Source organism: Aythya marila (assembly GCF_965140915.1).
Source record: "Aythya marila genome assembly, chromosome: 1".
NCBI lineage: Eukaryota > Metazoa > Chordata > Aves > Anseriformes > Anatidae > Aythya > Aythya marila.
The window spans coordinates 182,935,508-182,949,855 of record NC_139042.1 but is presented as its reverse complement, the minus strand read 5'-3'; the positions used below and the strand labels follow the sequence as shown (position 1 = coordinate 182,949,855).

The window sequence follows — 14,348 nt, the reverse complement described above, 5'->3', positions numbered from 1 at the left end:
GGACAGACAGCAATAACAGTAATGGAGCTAGGATGGTCTGATCAATCAGACATAAGCCATAAAGGATGTGTAGAGATAATATCTTCCATATGATTAAAACTGAAAAGGTGAAACAAACAAACAAACATAGAACTGGACACTTTGGGGGCCTCTAATAGATGCATTAATTGTGGGTGGTACAATTTTTAATGGATCACAAAATCAGTATTCTGAACATAGTAGGAAATTGGTTTCAATGTACATAACATATTAGGTGGTACCCCTTCATCACTTTCAAGAAACTTTGTCATATATTATAACAATACATATGTGACTGTAATTCTCACCTAAGCTGTAACCAGTTCATAATAGTTATAGATGAGTTTCTAGAACTCTTCTTGCTTCTCCTGTGGGAGGAATTCAGAGAGTTCACTAATGTCACTGAAGGTTTCAATACTATCAGCATAGATGAAATGGGTTAAGAAAGGCAGAAAGAAAGAAAGGAAGAAAGAAATCTGTTTAAATCCTGTCTCCATTCTACAGATTCATGATCAGTGAATTGCTTAACTGTACAAGATCTAAGTCAAAAGCCATTATTTTTCCCATAATTGTCCATGCTGTCTGTTTGGACAGTCAGCTATGCTAATCATTGGCTTTTGTAAATGGAAGTACTAATTTTGCATAGTCAGAGAAAAAAGAACAGTTAAATACACCAATCAAACAAACTGCCTTTAAGTGAAGAAAATCAAAAAATTGTTCTGATATACAAACTCATCGAAGATGGGAATCTCAAGGATTAATCAAAACTCAAAAAGAATGCATACCTGAGTAATTTGGGGAGTAAGCTTTACTCACATCTTTCTTCCTTGCAATTATGTATAATTACATGCATATCTGACACATGCATCACCATCACATGTGTGTAGCTATAGGAGTGGGAGATTATGATTAGCATTCACGTATTTTTTATACAGTGAATTAGCAGAACAGTATTATTAGCTTAGCCATTGCAGAACAGTGCAAAGAAGCAGATTGGCCTATGCCCTGGAGAAAGGTCATGCTACTTCTATATATTTATATACATACAGTAAGGTTTAGCTTCAAGGAAAAAGAGGCCAAAGGGCTTGCTCAAAGTGAATGAGTGGCACAGCTTAGATTAGAACAGAAAGCTGCTAAAGGTTGGTATGCTTTGATATGCAAACCTAAATATTTTGGCAAAAGGGCAAAGGCTTATACATGAATGCAAGCAGCTGCATCTTTGAGTTACTTTTCATGGAGTGGCCAGCAGTAACAATAATAATGTTTAGTACATTCATGGAACTGTGTATTTTCAAAACACTAATAAACAGTTAACTAGCACAGTGGTAAAGTGTAATCTTCACTTTACATCTAAGCAAGGATACAGATGACTATTGGCATGCTGAAAGCCATACTCATTTCATTGAGAAACAAAATTAAAATTTAAAAAGTCTTACAGATGCCTTATATAGCGACTACAGCATTCTCCAAGCAAAATGCACACAGTAATGTCAGTTGCCCATTTAACTTGGAAAGCAGTGGAATGGAGCACAGACATTTTTTAATATATCTGTTTGCATAAACAATATAATATATGCCTCTATTCAGTAAAGAACTATGGCATACTCATCTATGAAATGTGAAATGTAATTAGTCAGGAAATAATAAGCACAGAGAACACTTTTTTCCCCCCATATTTTATATTAAATACATTGTATACCACAACTTTTTACTTTTCCTTCCTTTCATCCTTCTTAAAGTTACAATCTCTTGCCAGAAGCTCAATAGATCTGGTCTTGTCAATACAGTATTTTTCAAGCTTTTCAAATAGAGTTAAAATGAGGTTCTCAGAGTATACAACTCTTGACCTGTCATCTTGTTGGACATGGAAAATTTAGAGCCACTGAAAATCATTGAACCCTTCTGGAAAATCCACCTGAAGTTCTGTCTTTTCTTTACAGTTTTGTTTCTAATTGGTGAATAAATTAAATGAGAGTAGTAAACTCTATTAATTTTGACTCTGATTATTTTCAGGAACAGCCTACCTAATTCACCTCACATTTCTAAAATAAAATAAAATAAAATAAAATAAAATAAAAATTACTGTAGCTCCAATTACTTTTTTAACACAGGGACCTCTGTATTAGAAAGAGAAGCAAAAGGGAAAAAAATATGTTCTATGTCGACACCTAGCTGCAACACTAATGGCAGAATGGCTGACAGTGCTCTATGGTGGAATGATAGATCTTCCTCTCTAATGCTGTAAATCCACCTACAGCTGCTGAAGGATTATGTTTCATGGTACTCACTGGAGCTACTCCAGTTTATATCAGTTGAGAAACTACCTTCAACGTATTGTATAATAGCTATCTTACCATTCTGAAAGATTTGTATGTGCCTCTTTAGTCATGAACTTGAATTTTTCAAGTAAACTGGAAAGCAACCAATGTACAGTCAGGACTGAACCAAGCCGTCTCATTGGGTCTACCATGTGATACAGGTCACGCAGTAAAGTTTGAATCTTGGGTGCAGCAGAAGGGAAAAGCTGAGAAGAGAGATATTGATTAGGGACTACATGTTACATTTTTAAATTGCATAGAAGTGAGAAAAGATTAGAAGACAGTGTATATTATAACATACAGATATATTAATATAAATGCTCTTTCACGCAAATGTAAAAAATTACAGTCTTGCCCATCCCTGCAAATCAGGCTTGCTAGTACTGACATGGAAGTCTACCTCCCTAGCCTCTCAAGGTCTCTGGTTTGACTTACAGAGTTAATCTGGAAGTCAACAGATCTGACTTCCAGATCTATACAACTAATTCCCTTTTCAAAAAACCCCATCAATTTTTAGCCTTGAAACCCATTCAGAGGTCTGGAAAAAAAAAATCTGAAGTCTTTCAGAAGACTTTCTGAACAATGGATCTAGTTGCTGATCTTCCACTTCCCCAGTCTTCCTCCTCAATTCAAGACTCCTTAATTGTCATGCCTATTCATGGACACTGTTGTTCCTCCATCTCTATTCTTCTCCAAAAAATGAATTCACTACTTCAAGTACTCCCCAAGAGGGGACCTACAGGAAAGCTGGGGAGGGACTCTGTCAGCGAGTGTAGTGGTAGGACAAGAGGAAATGGTTTTAAACTTAAAAACATTTAGGAATAAATTAAAAATTTAGGAAAAAAAAGACTTCAGGAATAAATTCTTTTCTCTGAAGCACTGGCAGAAGTTGCCCAGAGAAGTTGTGGATGTCCCTTCTCTGGAAGTGTTCAAGACCAGGTTAGATAGGGCTTTGAGCAACCTGATCTAGTGGGAAGTGTCAATGCCCATGGCAGGGGGGTTGGAACTAGATGATCTTTAAGGTCTCTCCCAACCCTAACTGTTCTATGATTCTATGATTCCATGATTGACTCGATGACATATGAAGAAGGCATATAACATATTCTGTCTGCTTTTTTAACACTTTTTCATCTCTATCTTTTCTTTGGTCATGATCTTAATGTTGAGCAGTCTCCAGTTCTTCCATTGGCAAGTGCTTTGCTTTACTGTCATTCTGTTTTTTTAACAGCTCATAAGCAATTTACATATTTTTTCTCCTTTTCCTTTCTTCTATTTTCAGTTTTATTTTTCTGATTTAGCTGTCCTTTTCAATTAATCTTTAACTCAAATTCTGATTTATTTCTTTATCTCTTTTATTTTAAAATCCAAAAATCCCAAATAAAATAAGTATACCTCCATCCCCCAGCTTCCCTTTCCATACAGTCTGATGCATGCTCCTGAGACAACAGAGAATGGTAATCACGGAGAAATGTTAGCAGATTTACATAAAATATGAATCCAGTATAACAAAACTGATTTTACCAGCTCAAATTGTCCAATATTCTTCAGCTCTTTTATGAAAGTAATTATGGAATTTATCTCTTCTAAAGACAAACATTGCTCATCTTCTTTGTGGTAGATTCCATCCTGCAGAGGAAAGGACAGCATACACTGTTGAAATCATATGGAAAGCAATACGTTTTCATCAGACCCCGGTCCCTTTGGTGATCAAAAGGACAAGTTACAACAGCTCTCGATTTACCCAAACCTCATCTGAAGTCACTTAAAAACAGCTCCTTTATAACTCTTCCCATTTATCAGTCTATGATAAAGTCAACTGTGCATCATTTATTTTATAGAAAAGAACTCATATAAATTGCCATGGGAAAAAAATGTGTAGACAGTGAACTACAGACAACAAAGTAGACTGAAATGTGGTTTGGTCTCCTATAGAAAACAGAGTTAGCTGATCATATCATATGTCATCACTTATGTTTGTGACTACCTAATTTATCCTAACATAAATTTAGAACAGATGACCCTGTTTTAATCATATCTGACTGAGAGGTAGAAGTCTCATGGATGACTTAATCTCTGTAAATTTTGAAAGCAAGAGGCTCTTCAGAATGCCCCCTTACAAGTGCAAAAATCGAGAGAAATACTGCTAAAGATGTTCCCAGCTTGTCATAAACAGCTTTCAGAAGTGATGCAGACTTTACACAGACCCTAAAAATGCAAAAAATTACAGTTGGATCTTGCATTCAAAATGAGGCACAAGGTAGTAGGAAACCAAATTTAATTCCAATGCTCATTAATCTACTTGTCTGAATTAATCAACTGTAGGTTTATGTAAACTCACAAAACTGTATATTAAAAGACCATTTTAAAAATTGTAATAGGGGGAATTATTTTGTTAAAGTTTTAAATATATTTTAAAGACCTGTACTTTTGGAAATTAAATAATTTGAGAGTGGAAATTTGTACTACATTCCCTTTTCAATATAAATGCAGTTTTTCTCATGACTCTCCTGAAATTCAGCAACAGACAGACAGTTTTGATTGAATAAATCCTTCTTGCAAAATGTTGGCACCAACAATTTCATAAAGGCATACAATTTAGAATGAATTATTTTCAAATAACTATTATTAAGAAAAAGGTGAAATGAACTACCTTGCTCACAGTTAATCCATACACATTTTCTAAAGTTTCTTTGAAACTGGAAGTTGGCGATTTATTAGATAAGAGAAATTTAAAGGTATCTTCAAAAATAACTTCTTTGAAGGTTTGGTCCTGAATATTTGATTCCTCGTCATCTTGAAAGTCAAAGTTCTCATGCACCTGTTAGAGAACAATGTAAGAATTTACATTTCGTAAATCAAGTCCTGTCTTCTCAAAACCATATACTGTCAAACTGGAACTGTTTATACAATAAAGTCGTGATAACTCTAGTAAAACAGGATTTTAATATAGAAAATGCAGTACCACATTTTCTGTGAGAACTACACGCCACGATATTTGCTGACCTCTAGCGGATAGAGTACAACATTGCATCCTCATGTGAGCCTTTTTTCCATTTTGAAATTTGATTTTTTAAAATGTCAGCTTATAAATTAGCACGATTCTTGCAAAACTCTGGTACTTAAGAGATGCTACTGATAAAGATATATTTTTACTCTACATAAACGCAATGAATAAGCTCATAAAATATACAAATAAATTATTATTTTATTCTAAACACAAATATAACCTAATTGCATGAGTCTTATGCATACTTCATACCTTCATTTCTAGCAGATATAATCTAAAATAAAATCTTAATTGATACTAAAAATTTATCATTTTTTAAAAGTAATTTTTTCATAGGAAACTAGTAAACAGTACAGGCTTACTGTACACGCATAGATTATGACTGATGGTTGAGACTGCTATACAAGCAGGAAATCATTATATTTTATGTTTATAATTTTTAGCAACTCTTGGTAGAATTTATATGCAGCCTGTTGTCCAGTCTTAAAATTGTTATGACATGTCACATTTCCTCTACTAGTTAAAGATGTCTTGTTAGACTAATTAAAGATTTTGTCTTCAAGTTTTTGTTGTTTTTAATTGTGCCAACTGTCATAGAATCACATAATCATTTAGGTTGGAAAAGACCTCCAAGATCATCAGATCATCTGGTCCAACCAAACACTGACAAGTCCACCATTAAACCATGTCATTAAGCTCTATATCTACATGTTTTTCAAATACCTCCATGGACAGGGACTCAGCTACTTCCCTGGGCAGCCTGTTCCAATACTTCATAACCCTTTCAGTGGAGAAATTTTTCCTAATATCCAACCTAAACCTCTCCTGGTGCAACTTGGGGCCATTTATTTCCTCTTGCCTTATCATGTGGTGCTTGGGAAGGAAAACAAAAGCCCACCTTGCTGTAGCCTCCTTTAAGGTAAATGTAGAGCATGATAAGGTTTTCCCTGAGCTTCTTTTTCTCCTGGCTAAACAACCCCAGCTTCCTCAGCTGTTCCTTGTAAGACTTGTTCTCTAGACCCTACACCAGCTTCGTTGCACTTCTTTTTGGACATGCTCCAGCACCTTGATGTCCTTATTGTAGTGAGGGGCCCAACACTTAACACAGTACTCGAGGTGCAGCATCACCAGATCTGAGTACAGGGGGATGACCACTGTCCTAGTCCTGCTGGCCATGCTATTTCTGATACAAGCCAGGATGCTTTGTTTCATATGTCCATTTTTCCTTTGTGTTTAAAAGGTCTTGGCTTTGTGAAGGATGGAGACATTAACTGCATTGCTGTTACTAGAAACTTGAACACATCGTAACTGAGGATGAAAAAAATGTCTCCTGTAATTTCCCAGGATATATTTACTACTATCTTTTTTCCCTTTTGTACATTGTGTGTAGAGACAGATTTTACATGCCCAGATATATGCATGTATGTACAAGAGTAATGAAAAGCTGCTGGAAATAAATATAGTTTTCGTTTCTGTCTGGGCTGTTCTGAGACAGGAATGGTACAAAACTGGCATGGTGAGTTTATGCTAATGGTCACCTTTCTCAGGTTTTGAGGGCTTTGAGGACTGTCTCGGAAGAAGTCAACACAGGAGGAGAAGGCAGCATAGTGCAAGTCAAGGACATGCAGGACATGAACTGAAGAAATACACTGCAGTTTATAGAATCATTGAATATTCCAGGTTGAAAGGGACCCACGAGGGTCACTGAGTCTGACTCCCAGCTCCCCACAGAATTTTAATTTGTATTAAAAGCCATTTGTGGCTTTTAACTTCCTCTCTTCATGCTTTTTTCTAGCACATTTAATACCTAACTCTAATTGCATGCAACGCTTCCTATATATTCTATTTAGCTGATATTCACTTGGGTAATAGTGGAGTAAAGTTAAAACTGAAAGGTTTGCGTGCTTATATGATGTGGTGAACTTCAGCACAGGAACTCTGTCCCTTCCCAACTGGTTTCTCCCACAGCTACTTGCCACTTCTAGGCAAAATCAATATTAATGTATTTGTCCATTTCTCAGAGGTTTGAGGGCAACTATCATAGAGATTTCCTTGTTTTGTTCTGTTTGGTGTAATTTTGGGGGGGTGAAGCAATACCCTTCTTCTTGTGTTCAGTAAGCTTGCAACCTTCTGGGCATTCTTGGAGACAAAAACACTCAAAAAGAAACATTTCAGTGTCATTTACTCACCTCAAGAACTACTGGGTGTAAGGAGGTGCTGAACCCAATGTCAAAGGTTAGCATTTGAAAACACTGGCTGCATCTGAAATACAATATAACAGGGATCAGATTCAACAAAGTTAGATACTGTTGTGAAATATATGCTACAATGACAGAATGCACACACCTTTGTCCAGAGAAAGCACACAATATAGACTAAACATTTCTAAGAGTCAGCAGCCTTAGCCATTGATGAGTCACATTTTGAGCTGATGAAAGCAGTGATATATTCAAGAGTACCTGTACAGCTCACTTTTAAATCAGTGAGGGAAGTGAACTGGACCAGAGGAGGAAATGCTTTTTGATGAGAATGAAGTCCCACAAAAGCTTTGGAGACATTCTGAGGGCAATAGATGTCCATCAGGTGAGACTTACTGGGCTTACTAAACCCGGATGCACCTGGGGGGATGTTTGAAGAGATGGACGAGGAACTCTAAGCAAATCTTGTGCTATATACATAAGGTATACCTATTCTGTTGGTAAACAAATTTTAAGAGTTTGGACCACTTCACAAATAGTCCTATCCCTGTTATATTCCTCACCTCCTTTCAACTGTCTTCACTCAGAATGTAAACTTTATTCCTGACAAATAATGAGATTTATATTTTTACTACTAAAACACCCATGTTCTCAAATATATTTATAAAACATACAAGCATTATAAATAGTAACTTACTTAGTATTTATCATTAAATAATGTTGATTTATGTGTAAGAACTGTAAGACTCTAATAGAAGTGATTACAGTGATGCAATATTCACATAAAAATGAATGTTGCTGCCTGAGTACACTTCATAATGTACATTTCATAAAGTATTTGCAGTGTTGTTTGTATTCCCTGCCCCAGCCAGTTCAGAACAGTCTGGGTTACTCTAACTTTAAATATTTGACACAAGACAGAGTGCTCACTAATGGGAAATACAGCTTTATGATAACTGGCCCAATTTTGAGTGATTTCTGTTCATTTGTGCTGCCTGAAACACTTCATGAGGACACAGTATCAGGTCCTCGGTATTTATCACAACCTCTTCACAAACTAGAAACCCTATAGATATTGAAGAGTTTTACTCCCTAGATACAGTATGTCCATACTTCATTCTATTAGGATTAATGAAATAGAGGGGATTTTGTTATTTTAGGAGTCATGCATCTTCTACAGTTTTTACTATCTAAGGAGTTATCTTAATAATAGAATAGCAATGAATTCTGCAAGTTACTTACTGATTGAAAGAACTTGGTCCTGAGGCAGATAATTCACTGAAGACCTCAGTTACAAGTAGAAGTTTGCTTATAGCTTCCTTCATGTTGTTAAAGGCTTGCTGGGGAGAACTGCTTTTGAAGAACATCTCAAAAAACTTTTGCAGCTGTGAAAAACATTACATATATTTTGTGAACATTTACCTAATGAACATTAACTAAACCAGAGCTTAAGATCATAAATTAAAAGGCTGGTAGAAATCAAAATTGCTTTAGAATGTCAATTTCAGTTGTTATTAATTAGCACAGTAAAAAAAAAAAAAATAAGGGGGGGAGGAGGGGGGGGGCATGAGAAGCACCAGAAAGCACACTGGCAGAGAATGTGTTTTTGTTTACAAGTAAGTATATCAGAAACAGACTCTGTAGCTATGGTTTAAAAAAATATTGCTCACAGTCTAAGCTTTCTTTGATAAAACCTTTTACCATCAACTGGTTTGGGGCAACAGAAATCATAACACTGCTTCAGCAGTAGGTCATAGTAAAAACCTTTTATCTTGTTAATGTACTGTACCAAGGGCTACCCCACCTGACTTTCACTTTGAACCCTTACCCCAGGTTAACAAGTTCTAAACACAATAAAGAATAAAGATATTGGGAAACAAACAAACAAACAAACAAATCAGTCACCACAGCCTATGTTTTGACTGAACTTTTACATATGCAGATACGCAGATGGTTTTTGCCATGAATCCTCCTAGAGACATAAACAACACAACAATGTGAGCCTGCACAACAATGTGCTCTCAGCTGCTTTCATCACTCAAGCAAATTCACCCTCCTCAATATTGCAAGCAGAGATTTAGGGAAAGAGAACTGGAGCAACATAGAGCACCAGGCAGGTTTTGTTGCATCAAACTGTGCCAGTGCTCAGTCACCTGCAGTGCTTCCTGATGTTCAGAAGACAGAACCTCTAGTGTTTGTTTGTGCCCATAGCCTCTTGTCCTGGCACTGGGCACCACTGAGAAAAGCCTGGCTCTGTCTTCTTTGTACCTTCCCTTCAGGTATTGATGTGTGAAGGTATCCCTTCACACATTGATGAGATCCCCCCAAGCCTCCTGTTCTTCAGGCTGAACAGTCCCAGCTCTCTCAGCCTATCCTCATATGAGAGATGCTCCAGCCCCTTCATTAAATTTGTGGCCCTTCATTCATGGCCCTGATCCCACTCTTCCCAGTAAGTTCATGTCTCTCTTGTACTGGGGAGCCCTGAACTGGACACAGTGCTTCAGATGTGGCCTCACAAGTGCTGGGTAGAGGGGAAGGATCACCTCCCTCAACTTGCTGGCAACATTCCTACTAATATAGCCCAGGATAGCACCAGCCTTTTTATGGCAAGTGTACATGCTGGTTCATGATCACCTTGGTGTGCACCAGTACCGCCAGGTCCTTTTCTACCAACCTAATTTCCAGCTGGGTGGTCCCCAGCATGTACTGGTGCTGGGGGTTGTTTGTCCCCAGGTGCAGGACTTTGCACTTCTCCTTGTTGAACTGCATGAGATTACTGCTAGCCCATTTCCCCAGCAAGTGGAGAACCCTCTGGAAGGCAGCTTGACCCCCTGGTGGATCAGCCACTCTTCTCACTTTTCTGTCACCTGCAAACACGTTGAGGATGCACTCTGCCCCATTAACAAAGATGTTGAACAGACTGGACCTAGCAAGGTCCCCTGTTGTACACCACTAGTTATTGGTGATGCATTATGATGAATTCACTGTGCCGACACCACATCTCCATTCAACAGACTTCTATGCACTTTAGTCAATGGAATTTTCTAGACAGCATTGTAGTCTGCCTTGTGAGCATGAATACTGTCAAGCACATTGGTCTGTGTTGGCATGAATGATTGCCTTTTCATTTTTTTTCAGGCAGCATAGCACAGTTAAATGTAAAAAGTGCTTCCCACTTTCCTTTTCAAAAACAAATACAAAAACAAAACAAAACAAAACAAAACAAAAAAAAAAAACACTGTATCATTGCCTACAGCCAGCCATGGCAAATAAGTAGGCAGCTTACTCTGATCCTCCTTTGCTTTGCTGTCTTCAGTGCCATTAACTTGATCCTAACAAGTAGTGCCCTTCCCAAGCTTTACTGACTAAAACAAATTTGTCCTATGCACAAATCTGGGTGGAAGGTCTGCAATGCCTGGGACTCTATTCTGTTTCTGATAAAGCTGAGTGAAATGCCAGTAGGAAATAAATAAATAAATAAACAAACAAACAAACAAACAAACAGAATGACTTATATTACAAAATTAAACTCCTGACTGCCAGGAAATTACAAAGTAAAGGTTGCACATATAACATCAGCTCTGCCATTTGGATATTTGCATCATGCTGCAATCTTGAATAACATCACACTGTATTTTTATACTGTAGAAAGTTATCCATGTGTATTGCAATTCGATAAACCCTTAGGGCAAAAGAGCCTGGAACTGCAATGTAGAAAGAGATTATGGAAAAAAATCTTCAGACCACACTACACTTCATTGCTAGCTTCCCAAAGTCTAAGATCACCCAAGCTTTGTTTCTCCCACAGAATGGTACAAAGATTAAGAATGCACATTTTTCATATCAGTTCAGATTTAGAATCATCTCTGAAATAAATTGTTTTGTCTCAGCTCTAGTTCAAGCCAACAGCAGTTTATTAATCAGTTCATGTGAAATAAAAAATAAAAATAAAAAAGAAGGCTAATCTGCCCAGAATGAGACTACAAGGTGGTTCTTCAGCTGACTTAGACAACTACCTCCATCATCTCTGACAGATCCTGTACATAATTCACATTCCTGCTACAACAGTTTTCACCTTTTCTCTAACTTCCTATATCTGCAGTGGGTGTTGAGGAGCTAAGTGAGAAGCTGTGTTGCTTTGCTGCACATAAGGAGTTGAAGAACTTTACAGGGAGAGATGGAGTTTATTGGAAGGAAGGGCAAAAGGGACAGAAGAAGCCCCATTAGCTCATTTCCTCCTCTCCATAAATCAGTTCCTAAGTACCTCAACACCAGGGATACACAATGCATGTATTTCTAGTCAGAATTGCTGAAAGACAGACTGATTTGCCCTGTTTGCACTCACAGCATGCTGTTGGCTAAAATAGCAAACCAATTCCAACACAACAGGCATTGAAATAAAACTGACTTCTCCAAGGAACTGCATTTTAGTTACAGCCCTCCTTAGGCAGATTAGAAAAAAAATAAGAGTGCTCTACAGGTCCTTGATGGGGGATATCAGGTTTTAGGACAATGTTTATTCTAAAGCAATGACTAAAAATAAATGTTTAGTCAGCTTGGTTCAGGACCAACAAGGACAACAGAAAAATACTCCTGATTCTATTCCAATTCATTAAAAAATCCTATTCAAACCAGTTCAGGTTAGGTTTGACTCTGTCAGATTCCACAGGATTCTCAGCACCCAACAGGGAAAATGCAGAGCATGTGGACTGGGGATGATAGGGATGATAAAGTAGGAATACCTGCAGCAACCTCACGTTCTTCTAAGTGTGCCAAACAAAATCTATAAATATCCATGTTCAGCTGCAACGTGTTAAAGCCACTGAGATGAAGGTTACTTCAGAAGATCACTACAGATGATACATGTTCTCCCACCTTCAGAGCAAACACTTCCTGCCCAGCAAGGTTCAATCTCGTTATTAACTGAGGCTGATTAAAAGCAGCACTGAATAGCAAAAAGAGGACAGAATGGAAAAATCTGGTGGCAATCACAGGAATTTAGTCTGGGAGAAAACCGACCTCTGGCTGGCAAATTTCTGAGCAGAGGTATAGGGATTAAATTTTAGTAGGCTGTAAAACTTAATGCATACATGGACATATATATTGTACAATGACACCATTGTATACAGAATTGCAAGACTTCCCAGGAGCTTGAAAATGTTCATCCACACGCTGGATGCACACAGTCAGGGATGTGTTCCACACATTTATGTAATGCCTTTCAGAAAATGTGTAAATGCAGTCAGATTACATAAATCAACTGCACATTTTCTTTAAAGGTAGAATGATCTAGAAACATAAATATTCTTAAGATTGACTTTAACTCATGGACCTTTAGCTCAGTGATAACCACTCTTCCTTTAGGATAAGCCACTGGGGGAAAAATAAATAAATAAAAAAAATACCTAGAATATTGATTTTAAAATACTTTTTCTCTACCCACTTTGAATTCCCTTTTTTTTTTTTTTTTCCTAAATCTGCAGTCATTAAAATAAGCCTTATGATCTCAGTGACATGGGCTCTTTTGAATCCTCAGAAATACGCTGTACCGTCAGTAAAAGGCCTGACAAACTGAAAAAAAAATACAATTTAATTAACAAGCTTCATGGACACTAAAGGAGAGTGGAAGAACGTGCCATTCGTAGACCTGCATGGTATGGTGACTGTAGTAATTCCTTTGAGAGGATTTTCATCTGGCATCTTTTCCACAAATTAATTTCTTAGGAGAGGTTCTGGGGCAGCCTGGGGCAGCTAGATGGATGGTTAGCTGAGGATTTGCTTGAGAAAGGGTAGAAATTGATTCAGACAGCCGTGTCTTCTACCTCCATCCCTTGTTTTTAGAAGGCCTGTTCAAAGTATGCTGAGGAGCAGACACAGCACACTCACTGCGTGCACTGGGTGTCAGACTCCAACACTCCACAGAAGCCATAAATGAATTTTACTGTAGTGAAAACAAACTGTGGTGATCCTTCTGGGATTGCCTTCCAGCTCAGTCCTAACGCAGTCTTGCCACATGACAAGATAAACAAGAAAGATTTTCCTTACCTAACTTAAAACACCTACCTTCGCTGACTGCATTGATTAGCTTTCTGTTAATTGCAATAGGAATTCAGAGGCACAACTCACATGCAGACAATTCACTTAGGTATCAAAATCTATTGAGGAATGCCACCCTACAAAATTATGTGGCTTGTGTCTACGTACAAGGTAAATGTCTCGGTTCCTTTCACACTTCATTGCACAAGACAGACACTTCAAAAGTGTGATTTATGCCATCCTAAGGTAGACATCTCGAAATGGTGACATTAATTACAATCTGAAACTGCTCTGTTCCTCTAGTGAGTGTACAGGGAATCTAAATGAGACACTGAAGATGGGTAGGAGATATAACCCGGGAGAGCTCACACAGCCCACCCTTGACAAAATCTTCTGGATAAAAATATCTGTGTGACTTGAATATACAAAGCTGTCTGGGAGGGTGTTTGCCCTAAATTGATGATGTTAAAGGCAACCATCAGCAAGATTAAACAGCAACCAGGAAATTACAAAGTGACTTTTGATAGAAGGAAGGAGTCAGCTTGAAAAATAATATTAAAGAAGCATGAAAATTTGCAGCGGGGGCTGGAAGAAGCTTTAGAGCAAAGACGGCAGCAGGCAAAACCTGGTCAGGCACTACCAGAGGTCAGCCCACCAGCACCACAGCTTCTGCCTGGGCTGTAGGAATTTACTGGGTTGTCAGCATTGGCATGGCTCCTGCAAGGGCACACAGGAAGGGGGTACATGCAGAGCTGGAGCTCCCACTTGTCC

At 37.8% G+C, this 14,348-nt stretch overlaps 1 protein-coding gene across 6 annotated transcripts in view; it reads right to left on the bottom strand.

Annotated features, from left to right (window-relative positions):
- Positions 1-14,348, bottom strand: part of CPED1 (cadherin like and PC-esterase domain containing 1) — a 146,969-nt gene that overhangs the window by 74,683 nt on the left and 57,938 nt on the right. For 5 of the 6 annotated variants that reach the window (XM_082760410.1, XM_082760411.1, XM_082760409.1 and 2 more), the window contains 6 exons: positions 8,784-8,926; positions 7,533-7,605; positions 4,987-5,154; positions 3,858-3,962; positions 2,373-2,542; positions 327-386 (listed from right to left, as the gene is read on the bottom strand). In XM_082760410.1, the coding sequence (XP_082616536.1) occupies positions 327-386; positions 2,373-2,542; positions 3,858-3,962; positions 4,987-5,154; positions 7,533-7,605; positions 8,784-8,926 (719 nt within the window). The remainder of the gene's footprint in view (positions 1-326; positions 387-2,372; positions 2,543-3,857; positions 3,963-4,986; positions 5,155-7,532; positions 7,606-8,783; positions 8,927-14,348) is intronic. The other variant, XM_082760412.1, reaches the window with a different exon arrangement.